This window comes from Ranitomeya imitator, chromosome 4 (assembly GCF_032444005.1).
Source record: "Ranitomeya imitator isolate aRanImi1 chromosome 4, aRanImi1.pri, whole genome shotgun sequence".
Classification (NCBI taxonomy): Eukaryota; Metazoa; Chordata; class Amphibia; order Anura; family Dendrobatidae; genus Ranitomeya; species Ranitomeya imitator.
This window is the reverse complement of record NC_091285.1, coordinates 698,910,265-698,936,938: the sequence shown is the minus strand read 5'-3', so window position 1 is coordinate 698,936,938 and position 26,674 is coordinate 698,910,265. Positions and strand designations below refer to the sequence as shown.

General features: G+C 45.0%; 1 protein-coding gene across 1 annotated transcript; it reads right to left on the bottom strand.

Annotated features, from left to right (window-relative positions):
- On the bottom strand, positions 1 to 25,810 carry LOC138674771 (olfactory receptor 10P1-like). The gene is made up of 2 exons (XM_069762589.1): positions 25,705 to 25,810; positions 1 to 933 (listed from the first exon to the last, which is right to left on the bottom strand). The coding sequence occupies exons 1-2, from the start codon at positions 25,717 to 25,719 to the stop codon at positions 1 to 3; spliced, it is 948 nt and encodes a 315-aa protein (XP_069618690.1). The 5' UTR covers positions 25,720 to 25,810.
- Between the last annotated feature and the right edge of the window lie 864 nt (positions 25,811 to 26,674).

Sequence of the window (26,674 nt, the reverse complement as noted above, 5' to 3'; positions counted from 1 at the left end):
TTATACTACTGTTACTAGTTGCACTTTCATTATTTCTTGTAGAGATTTTTTTATTTCCTTATTTCTCAGACTGTATATAATGGGATTGATCAGTGGAGTAAAGACAGTATATAGCAGTGAAAGGATCTTACTGAGGTTTAAAGTGTGTCCTTCTTTTGGGAAAAAATAAACGATCAAAATAGTGAAGTAGAATATGGAGACTACGGTGAGGTGGGAGCTACAGGTGGAGAAGGCCTTTTGTCTACTGAAACTGGACTGGAACCGTAAGATGGTGACAATAATTTTAACATAAGATACGATGATTGTGATGGGTATAAACATCACTAGGAGACACATGATATAAACCTCTAACTCTATTATGTAGGTACTGGAACAGGCAAGTTCTAACAAAGGAACAAGATCACAGAAAAAATGGTTGATGAAGCTTGGCACACAAAATGTCAGCATCGATAAGGTTAAACAGTAAATCAATGCAACAGAAAAACCAAACACCCAACACATGGTGGTCAATAATACACAACAGGCATTTGTCATGATCGAAGAATAGCGAAGCGGATTGCAGATGGCCACATATCTGTCATAAGACATCACTGTGAGAAGAAGACATTCAAACACTTCTGAGGCACTGAAAAAATAAAACTGAGTGATGCAACCAGTAAAACTTATGCCGGCCCCATCATTCATGAGAACGTGGAGTGTGTTCGGGACGATATCAGTTGTTAACACGATGTCACTGATGGACAGTTGTGAGATGAAGAAGTACATTGGAGTGTGGAGGTTCTTGCTGGTGGACACCAGGGTGATGATCAGGAGATTCCCACATACTGTACCACAGTAAATCATCAGAAGCAGGAAAAACAGGAAAATATTAAAATGCTGGATGCTTTGAAATCCCAAAAGGAAAAAATCTGGATTCACAGTCTCATTTTTCTCCTATAAAAAAATAATAATAACATAGAAAAAAAAAAGAACTTTGAAAAGAGAGATAATGATGCTTCTTATAATATCATACAGTATAAGGCTTTAAAACAACCCACACCAAGTAGTGCTGCACTCTTCACTTGGTTGTATGCTGCGCGGATTTGCCATCACTGTCCGAATTTTTTTCCAAATGGAATGCTGGGTTTGACACGTTTGGCAAAAATTATCGAAATGAAATGAAAGGGTTAATTCTGTGCCGACAGTAGATAAGGGAGGGAAGATGAAATGGTATTGAGAAATGTCTTTATTGGTCATCAAGTTTTGAAAATCAAAACTTCTTCATCAGGAGAACCTCAATGCTCTGATGAAGAAGTTTTGAACTTCGAATGCCGTTGACAAATTGACCGCATTTCTGGATTACCATTTTATCTTCCATCCTTAATCTACTAGAAGCGCAGAATTAACCCTTTCATTCCATTTCTGTTTTTTATCAATTGTGGGTCTGCAGCAGCCACAAGCTTACTAGTTGTTGAGTCCATCGCACCTATGGCAAAAACTGTGTAAATGTAGTCGTGGATGGGTCTGAGGCGGAAAGCGCTTTGGAGCATGTCCTACCATCACAGGCGCTGCTTTGAGTAATCCATCACTACCATGGTAAGCACTGATACTACCATCTTTAGTGCTGCTATCCCACTTCTATGCTTCCTAGAAAAAAAAGCTTAAGGCGATGATTCTTGAGGTGGTGGCAAAAGAGGAAAAGAAGGAGGAACAGGGACCATTCACATCATTATCAGGCAATCGTTTACACATGGCTCAGAGGTTCGGCTCCTGTACCAACAGCCAGGGGACAGTTTTGGAAGATGAGGATAAGGAGGAACTGTGTTCACAGCAGGATTGCACTCAAAGAATCTCATGGGCATCACTGGAGAATGGCTGGGGGATATAAAGGCCCCTGACGATAAGCTTATCACTGAGTATGCAACACCCGCTATGGCTGTGGAGCACTCGGAACCGGGTCACACAGCTCTTAAAGGGGTGGTCACAGCAGCCTTGACCCAGTCTGTCGCCCAGGGCTCGCAGTAAAAGGGATGAGGGAATGTTTGTAGGGGATTGTTCGTGACGCCACCTGTGGTATTCGGCAATAAATGGCTGACGCTGCTTAGGGAGTCCACTGGGGCCGATGGAGATGCAGCTGGGATGGTTCTGTTCCCCACAAGCAGAGAAGGGCTCCAAGGCTACCGGTACAGTTTATGAGGGATGGTGGATGTTGGGGTGCAGGACTAAGGGTGTGGGAAAAGGAGTAGAGGACACAAGGGCTTCAGTTTTCTTTACCTTTAATTCCTGGTCAAAGGTTCAGTCCGGAGCACAGGTAACAGGTGGTGTTGGAGATCCGGAAAGCCTGGTAGCAATTCGGAATTCTCCTAGCCAGGTGGGGATGGAAGCCTCCCTCCTGCACTGTTCTCTGTGTTCCTGATGCTTTATGCTCTATTCAAGTCTCTCTTACTGTCTGTCTATTAAATGGTACACTACCAGCATGGCAGGCAGCTTGAGCCTATTCAGGTGTCACTCCCTTATGGTGACTCTGGGCTCTGATCTGCTGCTGTGCCTTCAGGTGTCAGATGGGATTGGGAGACCTGCAATCTCCGGTCCTCCGGTTTTAGTTGCTGGGCCTGCAGTTCCCAAACAACAATGGACTCCGGTGTCCAATCTTTAGTGCTCAGTCCTGGGGTGAGCTCAGTCGCAGCTCCAATCCCAGGCGCTCTTCACTTGCTTCCTCTTCCTCAGACTAGCTCTGACTAACTAACCCCACCTTCAGCCCAGAACTTAGTAGGGAAGCTCCCCTAAAACTGGGTTTAGAGCTCCCCCTTCTGGCCTGGAGTCAGGAAAGTGTTGCATGCTGATGTTCCTGCTAAGGGAATCCCTTCTTGCTTCCATGCATGACCCCCTGTGAAGGAGGCATTGACAGTGGCATCCAGACTCCTGGGGTGCCACAAGTACAACTTGTTGTTGCTTCAGGGTAGCCAGGCACGTATGATGCAATACATGTTGCTGTGCTTCTGCAAAGACTGCCACATTGCCAAGATTGTTACCAGTGCTGATTATTCAGGGGCTACTCTGCTGGATCCCCATTATAAAGACAAAGTACCATTTTTACTCCTGTTACTGGGGCAAGTGTGGAAAATGCAGAAAATTAAATCACATGCTGATAGACACACCACTAACGGCGTTCCCACCTGACAGTGGGGGCTCAGTGGAAACATGAGGCAAGGTGCAGAAGGAAGTCAGTAATGCAGCTGGAACTCTGACACCACCTCAAAAGGAAGGATTAGCAGGGCCTAAATGTGGAAAACATTCCAGCACATTACAACATCCGGCAACACCATCTGATATTGTCTGTATTAGCAGGAGGCAGTGCTTCAACAATATAGCGGAAGAGTACGTGTTCACATGTCTTCAACATACTGATTGACGGGTCTCCACCATTTAACCCCTGAGTCTTCAAATTGGATATATGACCTGAGTTTGCCCTTACGTTTTTGAGGTGCTGGCCTGCCCTGCTGCAAGTGTTCTGTTGGATCGTGTGTTTAGCGTGGCGAGGAGTGATACCAGAAAGGCACATCTGTTTGTCCACAGCCAACATAAAATGTGACTAGGTGTGAATGACACAGGACTTGTCTGCACCTTTGGGTGACTATCGTTATTATTATTATTATTATTATTTACTTATATAGCACCATTGATTCCATGGTGCTGTACATGAAATTGGGTTACAAACAAATTACAGATATCACTTACAGGAAACAAACTAACAATGACGGACTTGTACAGAGTAGAGAAGAAAGCTATCCGCACCCAGCCATTGTTATACTATGTTGAAGACAAGATTTTCTCTCACTCGAGCCAACCTCAATTATAGCTATTCTTTGGCACTTAGAAATGGGAGAAATAAATCAGACAGACGAGCCATTGTCTTTCTAAGATACTCTGGTCTTTATTTTCAGGGCTGATCTTTTAAAGCCCCAAATCAAAAGGAAATATAGAGTTACATAATAAATTGGCAGACATATAAGTTATATGCAATAGTTTGTTCGTTCTATTTGCCATTCCAAATGTTTTGGGGCCTCCCCCCCATAAAAAAAAAACAGAAAACAGTGTGGGCTACTTATTCCTCTGCCTTTTCTAACTACACCGCCATGTCCACCTCAACCTCCTCAACCTCCTACTCCATAAGACCTTAGACTCGAGGTTCAAGATTATTTTTTTAATTTTTTTAATCTATCTCATTTTAAAGGGGTTGTCCCATGAACAAAGATGATTTTAATCATTGCATCTGGGAATAATAATTTCCAAAATTGAATGAACCCCTTCCTGACATGTGCTGTACTAGTACTGCTCTGCAGGAATTGCATTCACACAGTTCAAGGACTAGTACTAGTATGGCGGCACGATCACACGGCCTCACACTGAGCGCGATGGTGATTATGTGCGGGTGTCAACTGTATGTGACAGCTGACACCCCTGAGCAATGTCCACAATCAGTGCTAGCACCGATCGCGGGCATTGATGCCAATGTCAGTAGTGACAGTGAAATAGAGGGGCATCGCACAGGGAGGGGGCTACCTGCATGCTTCCATCTCCCTCCCTATGCCCTACCATCAGGAGAATGTGATGCAATTGAGACCCCCAGCACCAAGCTGGCCGAGGGGTCCATCCGGGTCCTGCAAGGACGGTGGCTTGTGAGCGCTTGCTGGGATCAGGACCCGAGATGCCTCCTTCCCATCCTGGGACAATGCAAAAAAGTAAAATCAAAAAATTACAAAGTGTAAAAATATTTTTTTTAAATCCCTAAATAAAGAGAAAAATGCATACATATTTTTCCAATAGATACATTTATTTTTAAAAAAAACAATAAAAGTACACATATTTGTTATCGCAGCTTCCATAACTACCCACTCTATAAAACTGTCCCACTAGTTAACCCCTTCAGTGAACAACGTAAAAAATAAATAATAAACAAGGCAAAAAAGCAAAGCTTTATCATCATACCACCGAACACAAAGTGCCATAAAACGCGTTCAAAAAGACAGATGTAAATAAAAATGGTACTGCTGAAAACGTTGTCTTGTCCTGCAAAAAGCAATCCCCCATACAGCTCCATCAGCAGAAAAATTAAAACGTTATAGCTCTCAGAATAAAACAATTGTGTAAAAAGCACCAAATCATAAAAAAATATAAATGAGTTATTACTGTAATCGTTCTGATCCGAAGAATAAAGTTGTCTTAACAATTTTGCCGCACAAGGAATGGTATAAAAAAAGAAAAAAAAGAAAAAGCAATTCCTGAACTGCTGGTTTTTGTTCATTCGCTCTCCCAAAAATCAGAATAGAAAGCAATCAAAAAATGTGATGTGCCCAAAAGTGGTATCAATAAAAATGACAACTTGTCCAGCAAAAAAACAAGCCCTCACATGATCCTGTAGTCAGAAATGTGAAAAAAATTTAGCTCTCAAAAAATGGTAATGCAAAAACTAGTTTTCACAATAAAATGCATCTTTTAGTGTGTGACAGCAACCAAACATAAAAACCCGATATAAATCAGGTATCGCTGTAATCGCACCAAATAAAGTCGCCTAATCACTTATGCTGCTCGAGGGACCGCGTAAAATATAATTAGAACCAATTCTTCACATGCTGTTGATTTTTTAATTTTTCCTCCAAAAGATCGCAGTAAGGCTCAGCGCACATTTATCCTGCTCTCTGCGCTGAGCGCTTACACCGGGGCTCTCACGTAAAGCTCTGAAATACATGATTCAAACAGGACCCCCTGCGGAAGATTCCCTACAATGACACAAATGGAAGTGCTGTGGACGCCTTCTGACCTGTGAGCCGGCGGTGTCCATCTTTTTAGGATTGCACAAAAGTGCTGTCGGCCACACTTGTGCACTTCTGAAAAGGACACCGCTGAACAGAGGCCAGACAGAATCCAGAGTAACTCTGCTGCTTCATTACAGTGAATTGATCCCTCAGGGGTTTCATCTGTCACATCACTCAGAGATTTAGATGGAAACCTCAAAGTAAGTGCTCAGCGTAGAGTGCAAGATAAGTGTGATCCCAAACATTATATCAAATGTTCCAAATAAAAGCTGCAACTCAATCCATAATTTTAACATGTTATATATTAAAGATTTTTGTTTTTTAAATAATGGATGGATCTGTTGCTGGATATCTTTCCTTCTTTGATACTGCGAGTTTGCTGCTAGCATGAACTTCTTTCAGAGCACGGCCATTGGATTCTACTGCAGTAATCTGGATTTTTTCTACAAAGTTTTTTGTTTTTACATCCACACATGGGGTATTTCTACATTTGGCAGAAACTGTGGGACAAATTCTGATGCCATTTTTTACCTAGTTTTCAGCGTGAAAATGTAAAACGTGGTGCTAGGACACAATTTTGTTGGTAAAAATGTAATTGATTTTTCTTCACTACCCAATAGTTTAAGAGTCTGTGACACACCTGTGGTGTCAATGTGATCACTGCACCCCTATATAAATTCATTGAGAGGTTTAATTGGTAAAATGGGGTCACATATGGGGGGGGGGTTCTGCTGTTCTGTCACTTCAGGGGCTCTGTCAATGTAACATGACACCCTCAAAAAAGTGCAGCAAAATCTTCACCGTAATATGGCGCTACTTCCCTTCTGAGCTTTGCACTGCGCTTCAAAAGGAGTTTTCGACCACATATCGGATATCCATCTACTCAGGAGAAATTGCACAACAAACATTGTAATCCATTTTCTCCTTTTGTCCTTGTGAAAATACAAAATTTGGAGCTAAATAAGATTTATCTGGGAAAAATGTGATTTTTTTTATTTTCACGGCTTAACGTTATAAACTCATATGAAGCATCTATGAGTTCAAGGTGCTTAATACACATCTAGGAAAGTTCCCTAAGAGGTCTTCTTTCCAAAATGGTGTCACTTGTGGGGGGTTTCCACTGTTTAGGCACATCAGGGGCTCACAACATATGACATCCCAACCGCTAATTTCGCCAGCAAATTTTACATTCAAAAAGTGAAATGGGGCTCCTTCCCTTCTGAGCACTGCTGTGTGCCCAAACAGTAGGTTTCCCCCACATATTGGGCAACAGCATGCTCAGTAGAAATTGCTCAACAAAATGTATGGTCCAATTTCTCCTGTTACCCTGGCAAAAGAAAAAAAATTAAGTGTGAAGGAAAATTTTTGGCAAAGAAAAGTAAATGTTTTACTTCCTGTGAAGCACCTGATGGGTTAATAAACTTCTTGAGGTTTTGAGTGCCTTGAAAGGTGCAGTTTTTAAATGGTGTAATTTGGGGGTATTTTCTGTCATATAGACCCCTCAAAGTAACTTCAAATGTGAGGTAGTCCCTTTGAAAAATAGTTTTGCACATTTTGTTGTAAAAATGAGAAATCACTGGTCAAATTTTAACCCTTATAAAAAAAGTTTTTCAAAAAATTTCAAAATTTCAAAATTTTCTCCACACTTCTGTTTTTTTTTTCACAAATAAACGCAAGTCATTTAAAATAAATTTTACCATTATCATAAAGTACAGTATGTTGTGAGAAAACATTTTCAGAATCAGCGGGATCCGTTGAAGCGTTCCAGAGTCAAAACCTCATAAATTGACAGTGGTCAGAATTGTAAAAATTTGCCTGGTCAGGAAGGTGAAAGCAAGTTTCGGTGTGAAGGGGTTAAACAAAAAATGTTTCTGTGCTGAGATAGTCTTGTAAATGTGTCCATGCTGTGTAATGTGTAAAACTATTTCTGCAAGGTTTTGCATCTCTTTGCAGGAAAAAGAGGCAGCAAAAACACGTTTTTGTCGTGATTTAGTGACACTCTCGCACCCCTCCAGTCCATCCTTAACTCTGCTGCCGGACTAACTAATCTCTCTCCTCGCTGCACTCCTGCTTCCCCTCTTTGCAAATTCCTTCACTGGCTACAAATTTCCCAGCGTATCCAGTTTAAACTACTAACGCTGACCTACAAAGCCATCCACAACCTTTCTCCTCCGTATATTTCCACACTAATCTCTCAATATCTTCCTCTGTTCCTCCCAAGACCTTCTCCTTTCCTCCACGCTTATTCGCTCCTCACTCAATCGCCGCCAAGACTTCTCCCGAATATCCCCCATCCTCTGGAATTCTCTGCCCCAACACATCCGGCTATCGACTACTTTTGGATCCTTCAAAAGAAACCTGAAAACCCACCTCTTCACGGAAGCTTACAGCCTGTAATGACCACACGGCCACCTCAACACCATCGGAGCTACTACAACCCCCGACCTACTGTCTTCTTCCCCACCATCCAGTAGAATGTAAGCCCGCAAGGGCAGGGTCCTCTTCCCTCTGTATCAGTCTGTCATTGTTAGTTCTGTTTACTGTAAGTGATATTTGTATTTTGATGTAACCCCTTCTCATGTACAGCACCATGGAATTAATGGTACTATATAAATAAATATTAATAATAATACTTTTTGAATGCATTTTTGTATAGCAATGAAGGCTTTTTTGAGCTAAATAAAGATATTTTGAAAAAAGTTTTGTGATGTAATTTCCTCGCTCAATGCCACCTTTTTCATGCTGACACATTGTGGCATCAGGGTAATGGGATTAGGGTAGCTCTAGGCGTAAGCTGGAGTCACACATAACGATTTCGTTAACGATATCGTTGCAACGTCACGCTTTTGGTGACGTAGCAACGATCCCGCTAACAATCTCGTTATGTGTGACAGCGACCAACGATCAGGCCCCTGCTGGGAGATCGTTGGGGAATGATCAGGACCATATTTTAGTGGCTGATCACCCGCTGTCATCGCTGGATCGGCGTGTGTGATGCCGATCCAGCGATGTATTCCCTTGTAAACAGGGTAAATATCGGGTTACTAAGTGCAGCGCCGCGCATAGTAACCCGATATTTACCCTGGTTACCATTGTAAAAGTAAAAAAAAAAAACAGTACATACTCACATTCTGATGTCTGTAACGTCCCCCAGCGTCCACAGGGTTAAAACTGCTTTCGGCAGGAGCGCTGCTAATGTGTCAGTGCCGACCGTAAAGCAGAGCACAGCGGTGACGTCACCGCTGTTACTGCCGGCGCTTACACAGTCAGTGCAGGGAAGCTCTCGGCAGCAGCGTGTGCATTAGCAGCACTCTTGCCGAAAACAGTTTTAACCCTGTGGACGCTGGGGGACGTTACAGACATCAGAATGTGAGTATGTATTGTTTTTTTTTTTACTTTTACAATGGTAACCAGGGTAAATATCAGGTTACTAATTTCGGCCCTGCACTTAGTAACCCGATGTTTACCCTGGTTACCTGGGTGCTGCAGTGGGACTTCGGCATAGTTGAAGACAGTTTCAACGATGCCGAAGTCGTTCCCCTGATCGTTGGTCGCTGGAGTGCTGTCTGTGTGACAGCTCCCCAGCGACCACACAACGACTTACCAACGATCACGGCCAGGTCGTATCGCTGGTTGTGATCATTGGTAAGTCGTTTAGTGTGACTAAAGCTTTAGACACCCTCATTACTAAAAATATAAGTCAACAAAAACACTCACAAACACACACACATTGTCACCAGGGTATGTAGGAGGATTAGCAGAGTGAATGCACATAGGTTGTAACAAGAGAGCAACTGTTAAAAAAAAAAATTTGATTGGGCTACGCGTAATTTTAATAAATAAGAGAGGGAAAGTCGATCACTGGGGGAGATGTTTATAGCCTGGGAAGGTGGTAATACCCATGGAGCTTCCCAGTCTATTATGCTATGCCAACGGAAAATGTGCATGATTTGAATGGAAACATGCATGAGAAAATGGATTCGGAGGCCGGATAAATCATTTCCCATCTCAGTTTCATCCGTTTTTTGCTGGATCCGTCGCTGTGCGTTTTTTCGCAGGACAGAAAAACCGTTCTTCTGTATGTGTTTTCCGTCTGCCGGAATCAGCTTTTTTGATGGATCATGCAAAAAACGGATGAAACGTGTGGCCATCAGGTGCAATCCATCGCTAATACAACTCTTTGAGAAAAAAACGGATCTGGCAGAAAAAACGAATCCTGCAAATGTGCTTGCAGGGTGCGTTTTTTACCCATAGACTTGTATTAGCGACGGATCGCGATGGATGGCCACACGTCACGTCCGTCGTGCAATGGATCCGTCGTGTTTTGGCGGACCGTCGGCACGAAAAAAATGTTCAAGTGAACGTTTTTTTGGCCGTCGCGTCCGACATTTTCTACCACGCATGCGCTGCCGAAACTCCGCTCCCTTCTCCCTGCACTTCAGAATGGGCAGCGGATGCGTTGAAAAACTGCACCTGCTGCCCACGTCGTTCACAAATTTCACAACGTGCGTCGGTACGTCGGCCCGACGCATAGCGATGGACCCGTACCGACGCAAGTGTGAAAGAGGCCTTAAAGAGCAGTTAATAAAAAAAAAAAAAATGAAAAAATTGCGAGGGCTCCCGTGCAATTTTCTGCGCCAGAGGGGGAAAGCCGACGGCCGGGGGCCAATATTTGTAGCCTGCTATGAATATCAGCCCGGAGCTGTCTGCGTAGCTTTTACTAGGGGGACCCTCCTCAAAAAAATGACGTGGGGTCCCCCTTTATTTTATAGCAGAAAGGCTACGCAGACAGCTGCGAGCTGATATTCATAGCCTAGAGAGGGGCCATGGATATTAGCCCCGCCGGCTACAAATACCAGTCCGCAGCTGCCCCAGAAATGGCACATCTGTAAGATGCGCCAATTCCGGCACTTAGCCCCTCTCTTCCCACTCCCGTGTAGTGGTGGGATATGGGGTAATAAGGGGTTAATGTCACCTTGCTATTGTAAGGTCACAATCGGGTTAATAACGGAGAGGCGTCCATAAGATGCCTATCCATTATTAATCCAATGATGTCACTGCTCTATAGGACACTCAGTGACACACTGACAGGAGACAATGGTTCCTGCAGTGTGTCACTGAGGTTACTAAAGTTCAAAGTCTCACTTTATGGCAATTGCTGCATGGGAAAATTTCTCACCCAGCAATGCCATAACTGAGACTAGGGACTATTTTTTTTTTTACAGCGGTGGAGGAATACAGTGAGGAAGGATACCTTCCTCCCATCATTGTGTTCCTGGAGCCCCTATAGAGCGGTCGCATCATCAGATGCTGCTGCTTTCCACGGGAGATCGTCGTGGGACACTTGTGGATTTCTGCGGACAGGGAGTATATTGGTTGTTTGTTATTTTAATCTTTTTTACAGGTTGACACTGGCTTCGGGGAACAAAGTGACAAGTAATGGTGAGTATGTACTCTATGTTATATGTACTGTATGTCTATATATATGTAATATATGTAATGCATGAATGTATTGTATGGAGTATGTATAGAGTATGTATGGAGTATGTATGCACAGAGACCGAGCACTCTGCATAGAGCTCCGGCACGCCGCATACATCCCCGGCAGGCCCACATACAGCCCCAGCACCCACATACAGCCCCGGCATGCCCGCATAGAGCCCCGGCAGGCCCGCATAGAGCCTTGGCAGGCCGAATAGAGCCCTGGTAGGCACGCACAGAGCCCTGGCAGACACGTACAGATCCCCGGTAGACCCGCACAGACCCCGATCGCACACAGAGACACGCACAGTGTCCGCCCACGCACCGCCCACACTCTTCTCCCCTCCGGACCAGGATGTAGAAGGACAGAAAGGGCTTATTTATGTTCCGATATATGTGTCCAATTGACTTGCATGGGTATCGGTATCGGCGATATCCGATATTTTTTGGATATCGGCCGATCCAATCCGATACCGATACTTCTGGATATCGGAAGGTATCGCTCAGCACTAGTTGGAATCGCTTCTTGTCTACCTAAATGCAATAGACTGTTATGAAGTATGTCCCTGCATGGTGGTTAGACATGACCATTACACACTGTACAGAGGGATACATTTTTTAGATTATCTCAGCACAGGAACATTATTTTAAACACATCCAATAGTGGAAATTATTATTATTTCAAGATGTATTGATTAAAATCATGTGGAAAAAAAAAACCTTTAAATCATTTTCTTATCCACATTCTGTTCATCTCCAAAAAATTCAGAGTATTACACGGCCTGCGCACCATGAGAATACCGTATATGGCTAGCAGACTATTACACTGCTTGTTTGGAGAGTGCCCCCACATAGCCTGTTTTCAAAGTACCCCCCCAAAAAATAAACAAAGCATAAACAAACAGCACTGGCTACCTTTTCCATTTACACTGCCATATCCACCTCAAGCTCCCCCCCAGCTTCTTCCTCCAGTTGGATCTCAGCTTCTTCCTCCGGTTGGATCTCTACCTCCTGATTCAAGATTATGATTATTATTACATTTTAGTCTTTGTTATTTTGTTATTTTCCTATCCACATCTGTTTGCAGGGCAATTGTCCTGCTCTTATCCCCATTTATATTCCTTTTGGAGCCCCCTAATCCTTACTATGACCATTTTATTGCCATTTTAAAGTACAGATGTTCAGGTCCCCATTGACTTCTATTGGATTCAGGATCATGTTCATGGTCTGGCTCAGATGCCGAACTAAATTTGAAACAACAGTTTGGCAGAACCAGACATAATCGAACATCAGCAGGTCTGCTCATCCCTAATCGTAAGGAAAAGATCAAAATTTCCATTAAAAATGTATTACTGTACAAGCAAACAAAATGGGAAGGCCGTCAGTTCACAAATGTCTACCTCATACAGACTTGGCACTGGCCACCAGCCTTCAGACTTTAACCTCTTTAACTTCTATTTCCCGATCTGTAGCTATAATTGTGGGTTTAAGTATGATAGGACACTGGCCCACTTGACTGAGCAGGAACTGATTGAAAGGTCTCCAAACCTGGGAGAAGGAAGCCGTACCAAGTCTACAACATCAAACTGCTGAAACTGTGGTGAGAGAGGGATCCAGTGGAAGCAAAATGCCTAGCGGCCCATCCTGGAGCCAAGGTCGAGCATGTCACACTTGGCTGAGACTATGTTGCTGGTCCAGAAAAAACAGTGTCGTGAGCTGTGTTAGCGGAATCAAGACCTATTTTTGGAGTTCCCAGGATGTCCATAGGTGGTGGTGCATGATATCCTAACTGAACCACATGTGAGGGTGAACAAAAGGTTGTGTCAGATTCCCGAATCTCACCGTGAAGTGATCTACCAGGAGGTGAAGAGAATGTTGTGCTTGGGTGTCATCGAGGAGCCAAAGAGCAGCTGGTCCATCCCTATTGTCCTGGTGCCGAAGCCAAATGGAGAGTTGTCTACCTCAGACAGACTTGGCACTAGCCACCAGCCTTCAGTCTTCAGACTTCAACCCCTTTAACTTCTATTTGCCGATCTGTAGCTACAATTCCGAGTTTAAGTTAGATGGGACACTGGCCCACTTGACTCAGTAGTGGTTAGAATTGTTGAGTCGCCAGATTGTGCCTTACCAAGACTCAGCCTTACCAGTTTTCCTAGCTGGACAATACCTTTGATGCCCATACATTTGGCTATGATGGCACACCATGAACAGCATCACTCACAGAATGAATTTCATATTTACATGGTATAGCACTGCAAAGTGTAGCTTTATTTGTGTGTTATGTATTTGGATCGCCCCCAGGTAAGGACAATGGGGTACTCGGTACCGGGTCCTTTAGTTCCCTCAGCGAGAATGTCACTGTGGCCCGACCCGGACCGTGGCCCTATGAGGGGTGCCCAATAATAGGCAGAGTTCGTAGATAACGGTAATGTTTGTGATGCCACCTGTGGTATTCGGTCAGAGTGACCGACACTGCTCAGGGGTCCGCTGGGGTGGTGTTATCGCAGCTAGATGGTGTACCTTCCCACAGGTGAAGTATTTCCCCAGGGCTTCCCAGAAGTGTAGATGATGATGGTGGAGGATGTAAGGCGTAGCAAATAATGAGGACACACTGGTTGCAGTCTCTTTACCTTTACTGAAGGCTTCAACATCCACAGTCCAGAGTGCCGGATGACAGGATAGGCAGGGTCTGGCCATCTGATGGCAATTCCAGAGTCCCCTTATCCAGGTGGAAATCAGTCGCCTTCCCCCTGCGCACAGTAACATAGTAGGTCCCTACTTGCATATGCTACCATAATTATTATTATTATTATTATACATTTTTATAGCGCCATTTATTCCATGGTGCTTTACATGTGAATACGGGGCAAATATAGACAAATACATTAAACATGAGCAGATAACAAGGCACACGAGTACATAAGGAGGGAGGACCCTGCCCGCGAGGGCTCACAGTGTGCAGGGGGTGGGTGAGGATACACTAGGAGAGGGAAGAGCTGGCTGTGCGGCTGTTCAGTAGGTTGAGGATCACTGCAGGCTGTAGGCTTGTCGGAAGAGATGAGTCTTCAGGTTCTTTTTGAAGGTTTCTATGGTAGGCGCAAGTCTGATGTGTTGGGGTAGAGAGTTCCAGAGTATGGGGGAAGCACGGGAGAAGTGTTGGATGCGGTTATGGGAAGAAGAGATGAGAGGGGAGTAGAGAAGGAGGTCTTGAGAGGATCGGAGGTTGCGTGTAGGTAGGTACCGGGAGACCATGTCACAGATGTATGGAGGAGACAGGTTGTGGATGGCTTTGTATGTCAGTGTGAGGGTTTTGAACTGGAGTCTCTGGGCGATAGGAAGCCAGTGAAGGGCTTGACACAGGGGAGAGGCTGGGGAATAGCGGGGGGACAGGTGGATTAGTCGGGCAGCAGAGTGTAGGATGGATTGGAGTGGTGCCAGAGTGCTAGAGGGGAGTCCAGAGAGTAGGAGGTTGCAGTAGTCGAGGCGGGAGATGATAAGGGCATGCACTAGCGTTTTTGCAGTGTTGCGGTCAAGGAAAGCACGGATCCGGGAAATATTTTTGAGTTTGAGACGACAGGAGGAGGCAAGGGCTTGGATATGTGGCTTGAAAGAGAGGGCAGAGTCGAGGATCACCCCGAGGCACCGGGTGAGTGGGACTGGGGATAGTGAGCAGCCATTGACATTGATGGATAGGTCTGGTGGAGGGGTAGAGTGAGATGGGGGAAAGATGATGAATTCTGTTTTGTCCATGTTCAGTTGTAGAAAGCGAGCAGAAAGAAGGCTGAAATGGCAGACAGACAGTGCGGGATTTTGGTAAGCAAGGAGGAGAGGTCAGGTCCGGAGAGGTAGATCTGCGTGTCGTCAGCGTAGAGATGGTACTGCATACCGTGGGATTCTATGAGCTGTCCCAGGCCGAAAGTGTAGATAGAGAAGAGTAGGGGTCCTAGTACAGAGCCTTGAGGAACACCGACTGACAAGGGGCGAAGTGAGGAGGTGGTGTGGGGGAGGGAGACACTGAATGTTCGGTCTGTTAGATATGACGAGATCCAGGAAAGGGCCAAGTCTGTGATGCCAAGGGATGAGAGGATTTGTAGCAAAAGGGAGTGGTCAACAGTGTCAAAGGCAGAAGACAAGTCCAGGAGAAGGAGGACAGAGTAGTGTCGCTTGCTCCTGGCAGTTAATAGGTCATTGGTGACTTTAGTTAGGGCAGTTTCAGTTGAGTGATGGGAACGGAAGCCTGATTGTAACCGATCAAAGAGGGAGCAGGAGGAGAAGTGGGAGGACAGTTCAAGATGGACGTGTTGCTCCAGCAATTTGGAGGCATAAGGGAGAAGAGATATTGGGCGATAGCTAGACACAGAGGATGGGTCGAGGGAGGGCTTTTTGAGGATGGGTGTGATCTTGGCATGCTTGAAGGATGAGGGAAAGACACCTGTTGTGAGTGAGAGGTTGAAGAGGTGCGTTAGGGTTGGAATGAAGACCGTGGAAAGGTTAGGGATGAGATGGGATGGGAGCGGGTCAAGCGTGCAGGTGGTGAGGTGTGATCTTGACAGGAGGGTGGAGAGCTGATCTTCTGTCATGGTGGAGAAGCTGGTTTTGGAGGAGCAGGGTTGAGCAGCTAAGAGGGGCAGTGGGCGCTGTGGGCCAAAGCTTTCTCTGATCGTATCGATCTTCTGTTTAAAGAAAGAGGCAAAGTCATCAGCAGAAATGAGGGGGGAGGGAGGAGGTGCGGGGGGACGGAGTAGAGAATTGAAAGTGTTGAAAAGCTGTTTAGGGTTGTGGGACAGGGAGGATATGAGGGATGAGAAGTAAGTTTGTTTTGCGGCAGTGAGCGCAGACTTGAAGCTGGCGAGGGACTGCTTGTATGCAGTGAAGTGGTCGGCAGAGTGGGATCGCTTCCATCTCCGCTCAGCAATCCTGGAAGCCCGTCTCAATTCTTTGGTCAGGCTGGTCAGCCAGGGCTGCCTGTTAATTGTACGAGTTTTACTATGCATGAGTGGGGCGGCCGAATCGAGTGTTGTTGTTATTGTGGTGTTATAAAAAGTGGCAGCAACATCTGTGTCGTGAAGGGAAGCTATGTCTGTGAGAGGGAGAAGGGACTCAGAGAGTGATTGTAAGTTGAGATGTTTGAGATTTCTGCGAGGGTGAGTGAGTTTGTGGAGTGGGGGTTGCACACTAGGAGAGGAGAGGGACGAGAATGTCAGTAGGTTGTGGTCAGACAGGGGGAGGGGTTTGTTAGTGAGATTAGTAAGGGAGCAGAGGCGGGTGAAGATGAGGTCCAGCGTGTGGCCATCTTTGTGAGTGGCCTCAGAGGACCATTGAGTGAGGCCAAAGGAGGCAGTCAGGGATAAAAGTTTAGAGGTAGCTGAGGTGAAAGTGTCAATGGGGACATTGAAATCACCCATGATGATAGTGGGGATGTCAACAGAGAGGAAATGAAGTAGCCAGGTGGTGAAGTGGTCGAGAAAGGTGGAGATGGCTAGTTCTGGGGGGCGGTAGATGACAGCCAGCTGGAGGTTGGAGGGGGAATAGATGCGGACAGAGTGCACCTCAAACGAGGGAAGAGTAGCGGAGGGTGGTAGCGGGATTGGAGTGAAGGAGCAGGTGTCGGACAGGAGCAAGACAACTCCTCCACCGCGTTTGTTGCTGGGGCGAGGGGTGTGAGAGAGGTGGAATCCGCCATAGGAGAGCGCAGCTGGAGAGGCTGAGTCAGAGGGGGTGAGCCAGGTTTCGGTGAGGCCGAGGAAGGAGAGTTTGTTGGTGATGAAGAGGTCATGGATAAATGTCAGTTTGTTGCAGACGGAGCGTGCGTTCCATAGTGCTCCAAGTAGGGGGAGCGGGGGAGTGGGGGCTGGATGAATGGGTATGAGGTTGTCGTGGTTGGGAAAACGTGCGGAGGATCGTGGCAGGGGGTTAGAAATGAGTGTGGGGATGAATTGGGGAGGGCCGGGATTTGGGGATATGTCACCAGCAATGAGGATTAGCAGACAGAGCATTAGAAGGTCCTCTCTGTTGTTACTTCTCTCTCTCTCTGTCCCCCAGATGGATATGACAAACCCGTATGATGGTGGTGGCCTGAGGCTATTTTATAGGGACCCTAGTGATGCCCCTCCTCCACAATTGCCACCATGTCTGCTTAGGTGTTTAGGTGAGACAGCCAACATGCCGCATGGGTTGCAGGCTGTTATGACCTGGTGGTCAGGACAATAATGGACCTGGTGGTTAAGAGCACACGGAATGACCTGATAGTTACTGATAATAAAGGACGAGCTCTGGGACGTGGGAACTCTGCTGACCGCAATCCCTAATTCTATCAAACACACTAGAAATAGCCGTGGATTGCTCCTAACGCTCCCTATGCAACTCGGCACAGCCTAAGGAACTAGCTAGCCCTGAAGAAAGAAAAATTAAGCCTACCTTGCCTCAGAGAAATTCCCCAAAGGAAAAGGCAGCCCCCCACATATAATGACTGTGAGTAAAGATGAAAATACAAACACAGAGATGAAATAGATTTAGCAAAGTGAGGCCCGACTTACTGAACAGACCGAGGATAGGAAAGGTTACTTTGCAGTCAGCACAAAAACCTACAAAAAGACCACACAGAGGGTGCAAAAAGACCGACTCACGGTGCGGAGGCGCTCCCTCTGCGTCCCAGAGCTTCCAGCAAGCAAGACAACAATAAAAATAGCAAGCTGGACAGAAAAATAGCAAACCAAAGAAATACAAGCTGGAACTTAGCTTCTGCTGGGAAGACAGGTCACAAGAACGATCCAGGAGTGAACTAGACCAATACTGGAACATTGACAGGTGGCATGGAGCAAAGATCTAAGTGGAGTTAAATAGAGCAGCCAGCTAATGAATTAACCTCGTCACCTGTGGAAGGAAACTCAGAAACACCCACCAGAGGAAGTCCATGGACAGAACCAGCCGAAGTACCATTCATGACCACAGGAGGGAGCCCGACAACAGAATTCACAACAGTACCCCCCCCTTGAGGAGGGGTCACCGAACCCTCATCAGAGCCCCCAGGCCGACCAGGATGAGCCAAATGAAAGGCATGAACCAGATCGGCAGCATGAACATCAGAGGCAAAAACCCAGGAATTATCTTCCTGACCATAACCCTTCCACTTGACCAGGTACTGGAGTTTCCGTCTCGAAACATGAGAATCCAAAATCTTCTCCACCACATACTCCAACTCCCCCTCAACCAACACCGGGGCAGGAGGATCAATGGATGGAACCACAGGCGCCACGTATCTCCGCAATAACGACCTATGGAACACATTATGGATGGCAAAAGAAGCAGGAAGGGCCAAACGAAATGACACAGGATTGATAACCTCAGAAATCTTATACAGACCAATGAAACGAGGCTTAAACTTAGGAGAGGAAACCTTCATAGGAACATAACGAGACGACAACCAAACCAAATCCCCAACACGAAGTCGGGGACCCACACAGCGCTGGCGGTTAGCGAAACCTTGAGCCTTCTCCTGGGACAATGTCAAATTGTCCACCACATGAGTCCAAATCTGCTGCAACCTATCCACCACAGTATCTACACCAGGACAGTCTGAAGACTCAACCTGCCCTGAAGAGAAACGAGGATGGAAACCAGAATTGCAGAAAAACGGCGAAACCAAAGTAGCCGAGCTGGCCCGATTATTAAGGGCGAACTCAGCCAACGGCAAAAAGGACACCTAATCATCCTGATCAGCAGAAACAAAGCATCTCAGATATGTTTCCAAAGTTTGATTAGTTTGTTCGGTTTGGCCATTTGTCTGAGGATGGAAAGCCGAGGAAAAAGACAAATCAATGCCCATCCTTGCACAAAAGGATCGCCAAAACCTCGAAACAAACTGGGAACCTCTGTCAGAAACGTTGTTCTCCGGGATACCATGTAAACGAACCACATGCTGGAAAATTAATGGCACCAAATCAGAGGAGGAAGGCAATTTAGACAAAGGTACCAAATGGACCATCTTAAAAAAGCGATCACAAACCACCCAAATGACCGACATCTTTTGAGAGACGGGGAGATCCGAAATAAAATCCATAGAAATATGCGTCCAGGGCCTCTTCGGGACCGGCAAGGGCAAAAGCAACCCACTGGCACGAGAACAGCAGGGCTTAGCCCGAGCACAAGTCCCACAGGACTGCACAAAAGAATGCACATCCCGTGACAAAGACGGCCACCAAAAGGATCTAGCCACCAAATCTCTGGTACCAAAGATTCCAGGATGCCCAGCCAACACTGAACAATGAATCTCAGAGATAACTCTACTAGTCCATCTATCAGGGACAAACAGTTTCTCCGCTGGGCAACGGTCAGGTCTATCAGCCTGAAATTTTTGCAGCACCCACCGCAAATCAGGGGAGATGGCAGACAAAATTATCCCCTCTTTGAGAATACCCGCCGGCTCAGGAACACCCGGAGAGTCAGGCACAAATCTCCTTGACAGGGCATCAGCCTTCACATTCTTAGAGCCCGGAAGGTGCGAAACCACAAAATCAAAACGGGAGAAAAATAATGACCATCGAGCCTGTCTCGGATTCAACCGTTTGGCAGACTCAAGATAAGTCAAATTCTTGTGATCTGTCAAGACCACCACGAGATGCTTGGCTCCTTCAAGCCAATGACGCCACTCCTCGAATGCCCACTTCATGGCCAACAACTCACGATTACCAATATCATAATTACACTCAGCAGGCGAAAACTTTCTAGAAAAGAAAGCACATGGCTTCATCACCGAGCCATCAGAACTTCTTTGCGACAAAACAGCCCCTGCTCCAATCTCAGAAGCATCAACCTCAACCTGAAACGGGAGCAAAACATCTGGCTGGCACAACACAGGGGCAGAAGAAAAACGACGCTTCAACTCCTGAAAAGCCTCTACAGCTGCAGAAGACCAATTGACCACATCAGCACCCTTCTTTGTCAAATCAGTCAACGGTTTAGCAACAGTAGAAAAATTAGCGATGAAGCGCCGATAAAAATTAGCAAAGCCCAGGAACTTTTGCAGGCTCTTCACAGATGTCGGCTGAGTCCAATCGTAAATGGCCTGGACTTTAACGGGGTCCATCTCGATAGTAGAAGGGGAAAAAATTAACCCCAAAAATGAAACCTTCTGAACTCCAAAGAGACACTTTGACCCCTTCACAAACAAGGAATTCGCACGAAGGACCTGGAACACCATTCTGACCTGCTTCACATGAGACTCCCAATCATCCGAAAAGACCAAAATATCATCCAAATACACAATCAGGAACTTATCCAGGTACTCTCGGAAGATGTCATGCATAAAGGACTGAAATACTGATGGAGCATTGGAAAGCCCGAATGGCATAACCAGGCACTCAAAATGGCCCTCGGGCGTATTAAATGCTGTTTTCCATTCATCGCCTTGTTTAATACGCACAAGATTATACACCCCTCGAAGATCTATCTTGGTAAACCAACTAGCCCCTTTAATACGAGCAAACAAATCAGACAGTAACGGCAAAGGATACTGAAATTTGACTGTAATTTTATTAAGAAGGCGGTAATCAATACAAGGTCTCAAAGAGCCATCCTTCTTGGCCACAAAAAAGAACCCTGCTCTTAACGGTGATGATGACGGGCGAATATGGCCTTTCTCCAAGGATTCCTTTATATAACTCCGCATAGTGGCGTGTTCTGGCACAGATAAATTGAACAAACGGCCCTTAGGAAACTTACTACCAGGAATCAAATTAATTGCACAATCGCAATCCCTATGAGGAGGTAGGGCACTGGCTTTGGGCTCATCAAATACATCCCGATAATCCGACAAAAACTCTGGAACTTCAGAAGGAGTGGAAGACGAAATAGACAAAAATGGATCATCATCATGTACCTTCTGGCAACCCCAGCTGGACACAGACATAGATTTCCAGTCCAATACTGGATTATGAACCTGTAGCCATGGCAACCCCAAAACGACCACATCATGCAGATTATGCAACACCAGAAAGCGGATATCCTCCTGATGTGCAGGAGCCATGCACATGGTCAATTGCGTCCAGTACTGAGGATTATTCTTGGCCAAAAGCGTAGCATTAATTCCTCTCAATGGAATAGGATACTGCAAGGGCTCCAAGAAAAAACCACAGCGCCTAGCATACTCCAAGTCCATCAAATTCAGGGCAGCGCCTGAATCCACAAATGCCATAACAGAATAGGATGACAAAGAGCAAATCAGAGTAACGGACAATAGAAATTTAGACTGTACTGTACCAATGGTGGCAGACCTAGCGAACCGCTTAGTGCGCTTAGGACAATCGGAGATAGCATGAGTGGAATCACCACAGTAAAAACATAGCCCATTCCGACGTCTGTGTTCTTGCCGTTCAGCTCTGGTCAAAGTCCTATCACATTGCATAGGCTCAGGCCCATGCTCAGATAGTACCGCCAAATGGTGCACAGTTTTACGCTCACGCAAGCGTCGATCGATCTGAATGGCCAAGGACATAGACTCATTCAGACCAGCAGGCATGGGAAATCCCACCATGACATCCTTAAGGGCTTCAGAGAGACCCTTTCTGAAGATTGCTGCCAGGGCACATTCATTCCACTGAGTGAGCACAGATCACTTTCTAAACTTCTGACAATATATCTCCGCTTCATCCTGACCCTGACACAGAGCCAGCAAGATTTTCTCTGCTTGATCCACTGAATTAGGTTCGTCATAAAGCAATCCAAGCGCCAGGAAAAACGCATCAACATCACGCAATGCCGGATCTCCTGGCGCAAGGGAAAATGCCCAGTCTTGAGGGTCACCACGTAACAAAGAAATAATGATCTTTACTTGTTGAACAGGGTCACCTGAGGAGCGAGGTTTCAAGGCAAGAAACAATTTACAATTATTTTTGAAATTCAAGAACTTAGATCTATCACCAAAAAACAAATCAGGAATTGGAATCCTAGGCTCTGACATCGGATTCTGAACCACAAAATCTTGAATGTTCTGTACCCTTGCAGTGAGATTATCCATCCAAGAGGACAGACCTTGAATGTCCATATCTACACCTGTATCCTGAACCACCCAGAGGTAAAGGGGAAAAGAGAGACAAAACACACTGCAAAGAAAAAAAAATGGTCTCAGAACTTCTCTTATCCCTCTATTGAGATGCATTAGTACTTTGGGCCACCTGTGCTATTATGACCTGGTGGTCAGGACAATAATGGACCTGGTGGTTAAGAGCACACGGAATGACCTGATAGTTACTGATAATAAAGGACGAGCTCTGGGAAGTGGGAACTCTGCTGACCGCAATCCCTATTCCTATCAAACACACTAGAAATAGCCGTGGATTGCTCCTAACGCTCCCTATGCAACTCGGCACAGCCTAAGGAACTAGCTAGCCCTGAAGAAAGAAAAATTAAGCCTACCTTGTCTCAGAGAAATTCCCCAAAGGAAAAGGCAGCCCCCCACATATAATGACTGTGAGTAAAGATGAAAATACAAACACAGAGATGAAATAGATTTAGCAAAGTGAGGCCTGACTTACTGAACAGACCGAGGATAGGAAAGGTTACTTTGCGGTCAGCACAAAAACCTACAAAAAGACCACGCAGAGGGCGCAAAAAGACCCTCCGCACCGACTCACGGTGCGGAGGCGCTCCCTCTGCGTCCCAGAGCTTCCAGCAAGCAAGACAACAATAAAAATAGCAAGCTGGACAGAAAAATAGCAAACCAAAGAAATACAAGCTGGAACTTAGCTTCTGCTGGGAAGACAGGTCACAAGAACGATCCAGGAGTGTACTAGACCAATACTGGAACATTGACAGGTGGCATGAAGCAAAGATCTAAGTGGAGTTAAATACAGCAGCCAGCTAACGAATTAACCTAGTCACATGTGGAAGGAAACTCAGAAACACCCACCAGAGGAAGTCCATGGACAGAACCAGCCGAAGTACCATTCATGACCACAGGAGGGAGCCCGACAACAGAATTCACAACAGCAGGCGCAGCTCCGTGTCCTTCTTTCCTTCCTCCTCAGACTTCAGTCTGGATCTGACCAGGGATCACCCCAGCCAGCTCGACCTGGAGACCTTTCCTCGTCGGTCCCCGGCCAGGAACTCTCCTCTCCTCCTTCTGACTATCTCCTTCTCCCTCCAGTCAGCTTCTGTCTAACTTCTTTCCCAACCCACCAGTTTTACCCTATTTGAGGAGTGGCCTAGTGGATAGAACCCTTAGCTCCCCCTGGTGGACCGGAGTGTGAAGTGTGTGTGTGGCTGTGATACCTGGCAAGGTGAACTCCTTTGGTGCCATCAGACGTAACATCACTCCCCCTGGTGGAAGAATGACATTATTGCAACGACCAGGACTCTGGGGCGCTGCATATTACTAGAGAGACCTACAGTGCTCATATCCAACCTATATTACTAGGAGAATCAAACAGACATCATATTATGACTTTAGTACTGTGATAGACACGCAACTCCCATATTCAGCCACTATTACCAAAAGAGATACACAGACTCAATATTAAGTCAATATTATTTGGACACACAATGACCTCATATCCAGCGTATATTACTAGGAGAGACACACAGACTTCACATGTAGCCAATATTATTAGGGCACACACTGACCTCACATCCAGCCTGTATTACTAGGAGAGGCACACAAACCTCACATCCAGCCTGTATTATTAGGGCACACACTGACCTCACATCCAGCCTATATTATTAGAAGAGACACACAGACCCCACATGTAGCCAATATTATTGGTACACACACTGACCTCACATCCAGCCTATATTACTAGGAGAGACACACAGACCCCACATGTAGCCTATATTATTAGGGCACACACTGACCTCACATCCAGCCTGTATTTTTAAGAGAGACACACAGACCCCACATGTAGCCAATATTATTGGTACACACACTGACCTCACATCCAGCCTGTATTACTAGGAGAGACACACAGACTTCACATGTAGCCAATATTATTAGGGCACACACTGACCTCACATCCAGCCTATATTACTAGGAGAGACACACAGACTTCACATGTAGCCAATATTATTAGGGCACACACTGACCTCACATCCAGCCTGAATTACTAGGAGAGGCACACAAACCTCAAATCCAGCCTATATTATTAAGGCACACACTGACCTCACATCCAGCCTATATTACTAGGAGAGACACACAGACGTCATATGTAGCCAATATTATTGGTACACACACTGACCTCACATCCAGCCTGTATTACTAGGAGAGACACACAGACGTCACATATAGCCAATATTATTAGGGCACACACTGACCTCACATCCAGCCTGTATTACTTGGAGAGACACACAGACCTCACATATAGCCAATATTATTAGGGCACACACTGACCTCACATCCAGCCTGTATTACTTGGAGAGACACACAGACCTCACATATAGCCAATATTATTAGGGCACACACTGACCTCACATCCAGCCTATATTACTAGGAGAGACACACAGACTTCACATGTAGCCAATATTATTAGGGCACACACTGACCTCACATCCAGCCTGAATTACTAGGAGAGGCACACAAACCTCAAATCCAGCCTATATTATTAAGGCACACACTGACCTCACATCCAGCCTATATTACTAGGAGAGACACACAGACGTCATATGTAGCCAATATTATTGGTACACACACTGACCTCACATCCAGCCTGTATTACTAGGAGAGACACACAGACGTCACATATAGCCAATATTATTAGGGCACACACTGACCTCACATCCAGCCTGTATTACTTGGAGAGACACACAGACCTCACATATAGCCAATATTATTTGGACACACACTGACCTCGTATCCAGCCTATATTACTGAGAGAAAAAGTCCCACAAGAAAAGAAAATATATCATACTTTGACCAAACTGCAAAATGAATATCAGAAAGTGTGAAATTAATTAAAAGAATAAAGATTGCAGAGTGATGATTGGTGCAATTAACTAAATGTAGCCAGAAACATGTAAAAAAACATCCATGTCAAAGTGAAGAATAATTTTTAAATACAATTGGATTTTCTGCATAGGCTTTTAAAATGACAGAAGAGTATGGCGGACAGGACATGCTATTATATTACTATGTGTAGATGTGCAGGTTTCTTATGGTTGGATTTATGAAATATCTATTTCTCTCTTTTCTGTCTTGTACTATTGTACTATTGTTCTCAGTTCACACGCAGAATGATCTAAATCTGGATATGTAACCTGTGTAATTTGCCACAGATCTCATTGTAATTTGGGATAAAAAATAATTTATAAATTCTATAAGAGATACATGTTAAAATGCCTAAATTCCAATAATTATTTTATACAATGTATTTAATATGGTTGAATACTGTAGAATGTTAAAGCCTTTTTATGTCAATCCAGTCTTCCTTGTGCCATCACTTACCCCAGTTATATTCATGCTCTATGTCCTACTAATGAAAATGAATGTGTTCTAATATTCGTACGAAAAAAATGAATCTGAAGTTTATAGATGATGACGTCAATAATATGTGAGAACCTGGAATACAAGGAGCTGCCATCAACAATAACCTTAATAAGAAGGAATTGACCAAATACAAGCGAACATATAAGCGGAACGCGAAGACCAAGGAGGAAATCAAATCTGTAGAGAGTTCATTTCCATTGTCTCATGTGAGGGAAAAAAAAGAATCTAACGAAAAAACAACAATGCTGGTAATCAGTGACCGAATACACAGGGCAATTTATTAAGACAGAAATAGAATCGTACTACTAATAATAATAATCATTTTGTCTCTGTAAAATTCATTTGATGCTGACACAGTTGTGTCCATGGTGTTGACCCAAGTGTTTTGTCTGAGCGGAATCAGTTTAACCTCTTTACAACCTCAGGCCTCCTTCACACGTCACTATTTTCTCATCAAGATTTTTACGTCAAAACCAGGAGTGTCTCCAAAACACAGAACTGTCGTCAATCTTTCAGCTATAGTTTTTTTTATACTGTATGTTCTACTCCTGATTTTGGCATATTAACACGGATACTAAAATACTGACTTGTGAACGAGGCCCGAGACGTATCCATAGATCCAGGTCAGCTGGTTCTTACCGAGCTTGAATGAATGGATACGTCATGGTGATTATACGCGCACCAAGGCTGTATGCAAGCGATCGCCACCGGTTGTGGTTGTGCCAGGAGCTGTCCACCATAAAAAAAAAGAAGGCAAAAAACGATGCTTCATCATCCTACTGCATAACGAAAAGTGGAATAAAACGCAATAATAAAAGACTATTGTAAATAAAATTGGTATAGAGGAAAAGATCATTTTGTCCCGCAAAATAAAACTGAAGGGCGTGAATACAAATGCACATCACAGTTTTCAGATTTAGACTTTTAT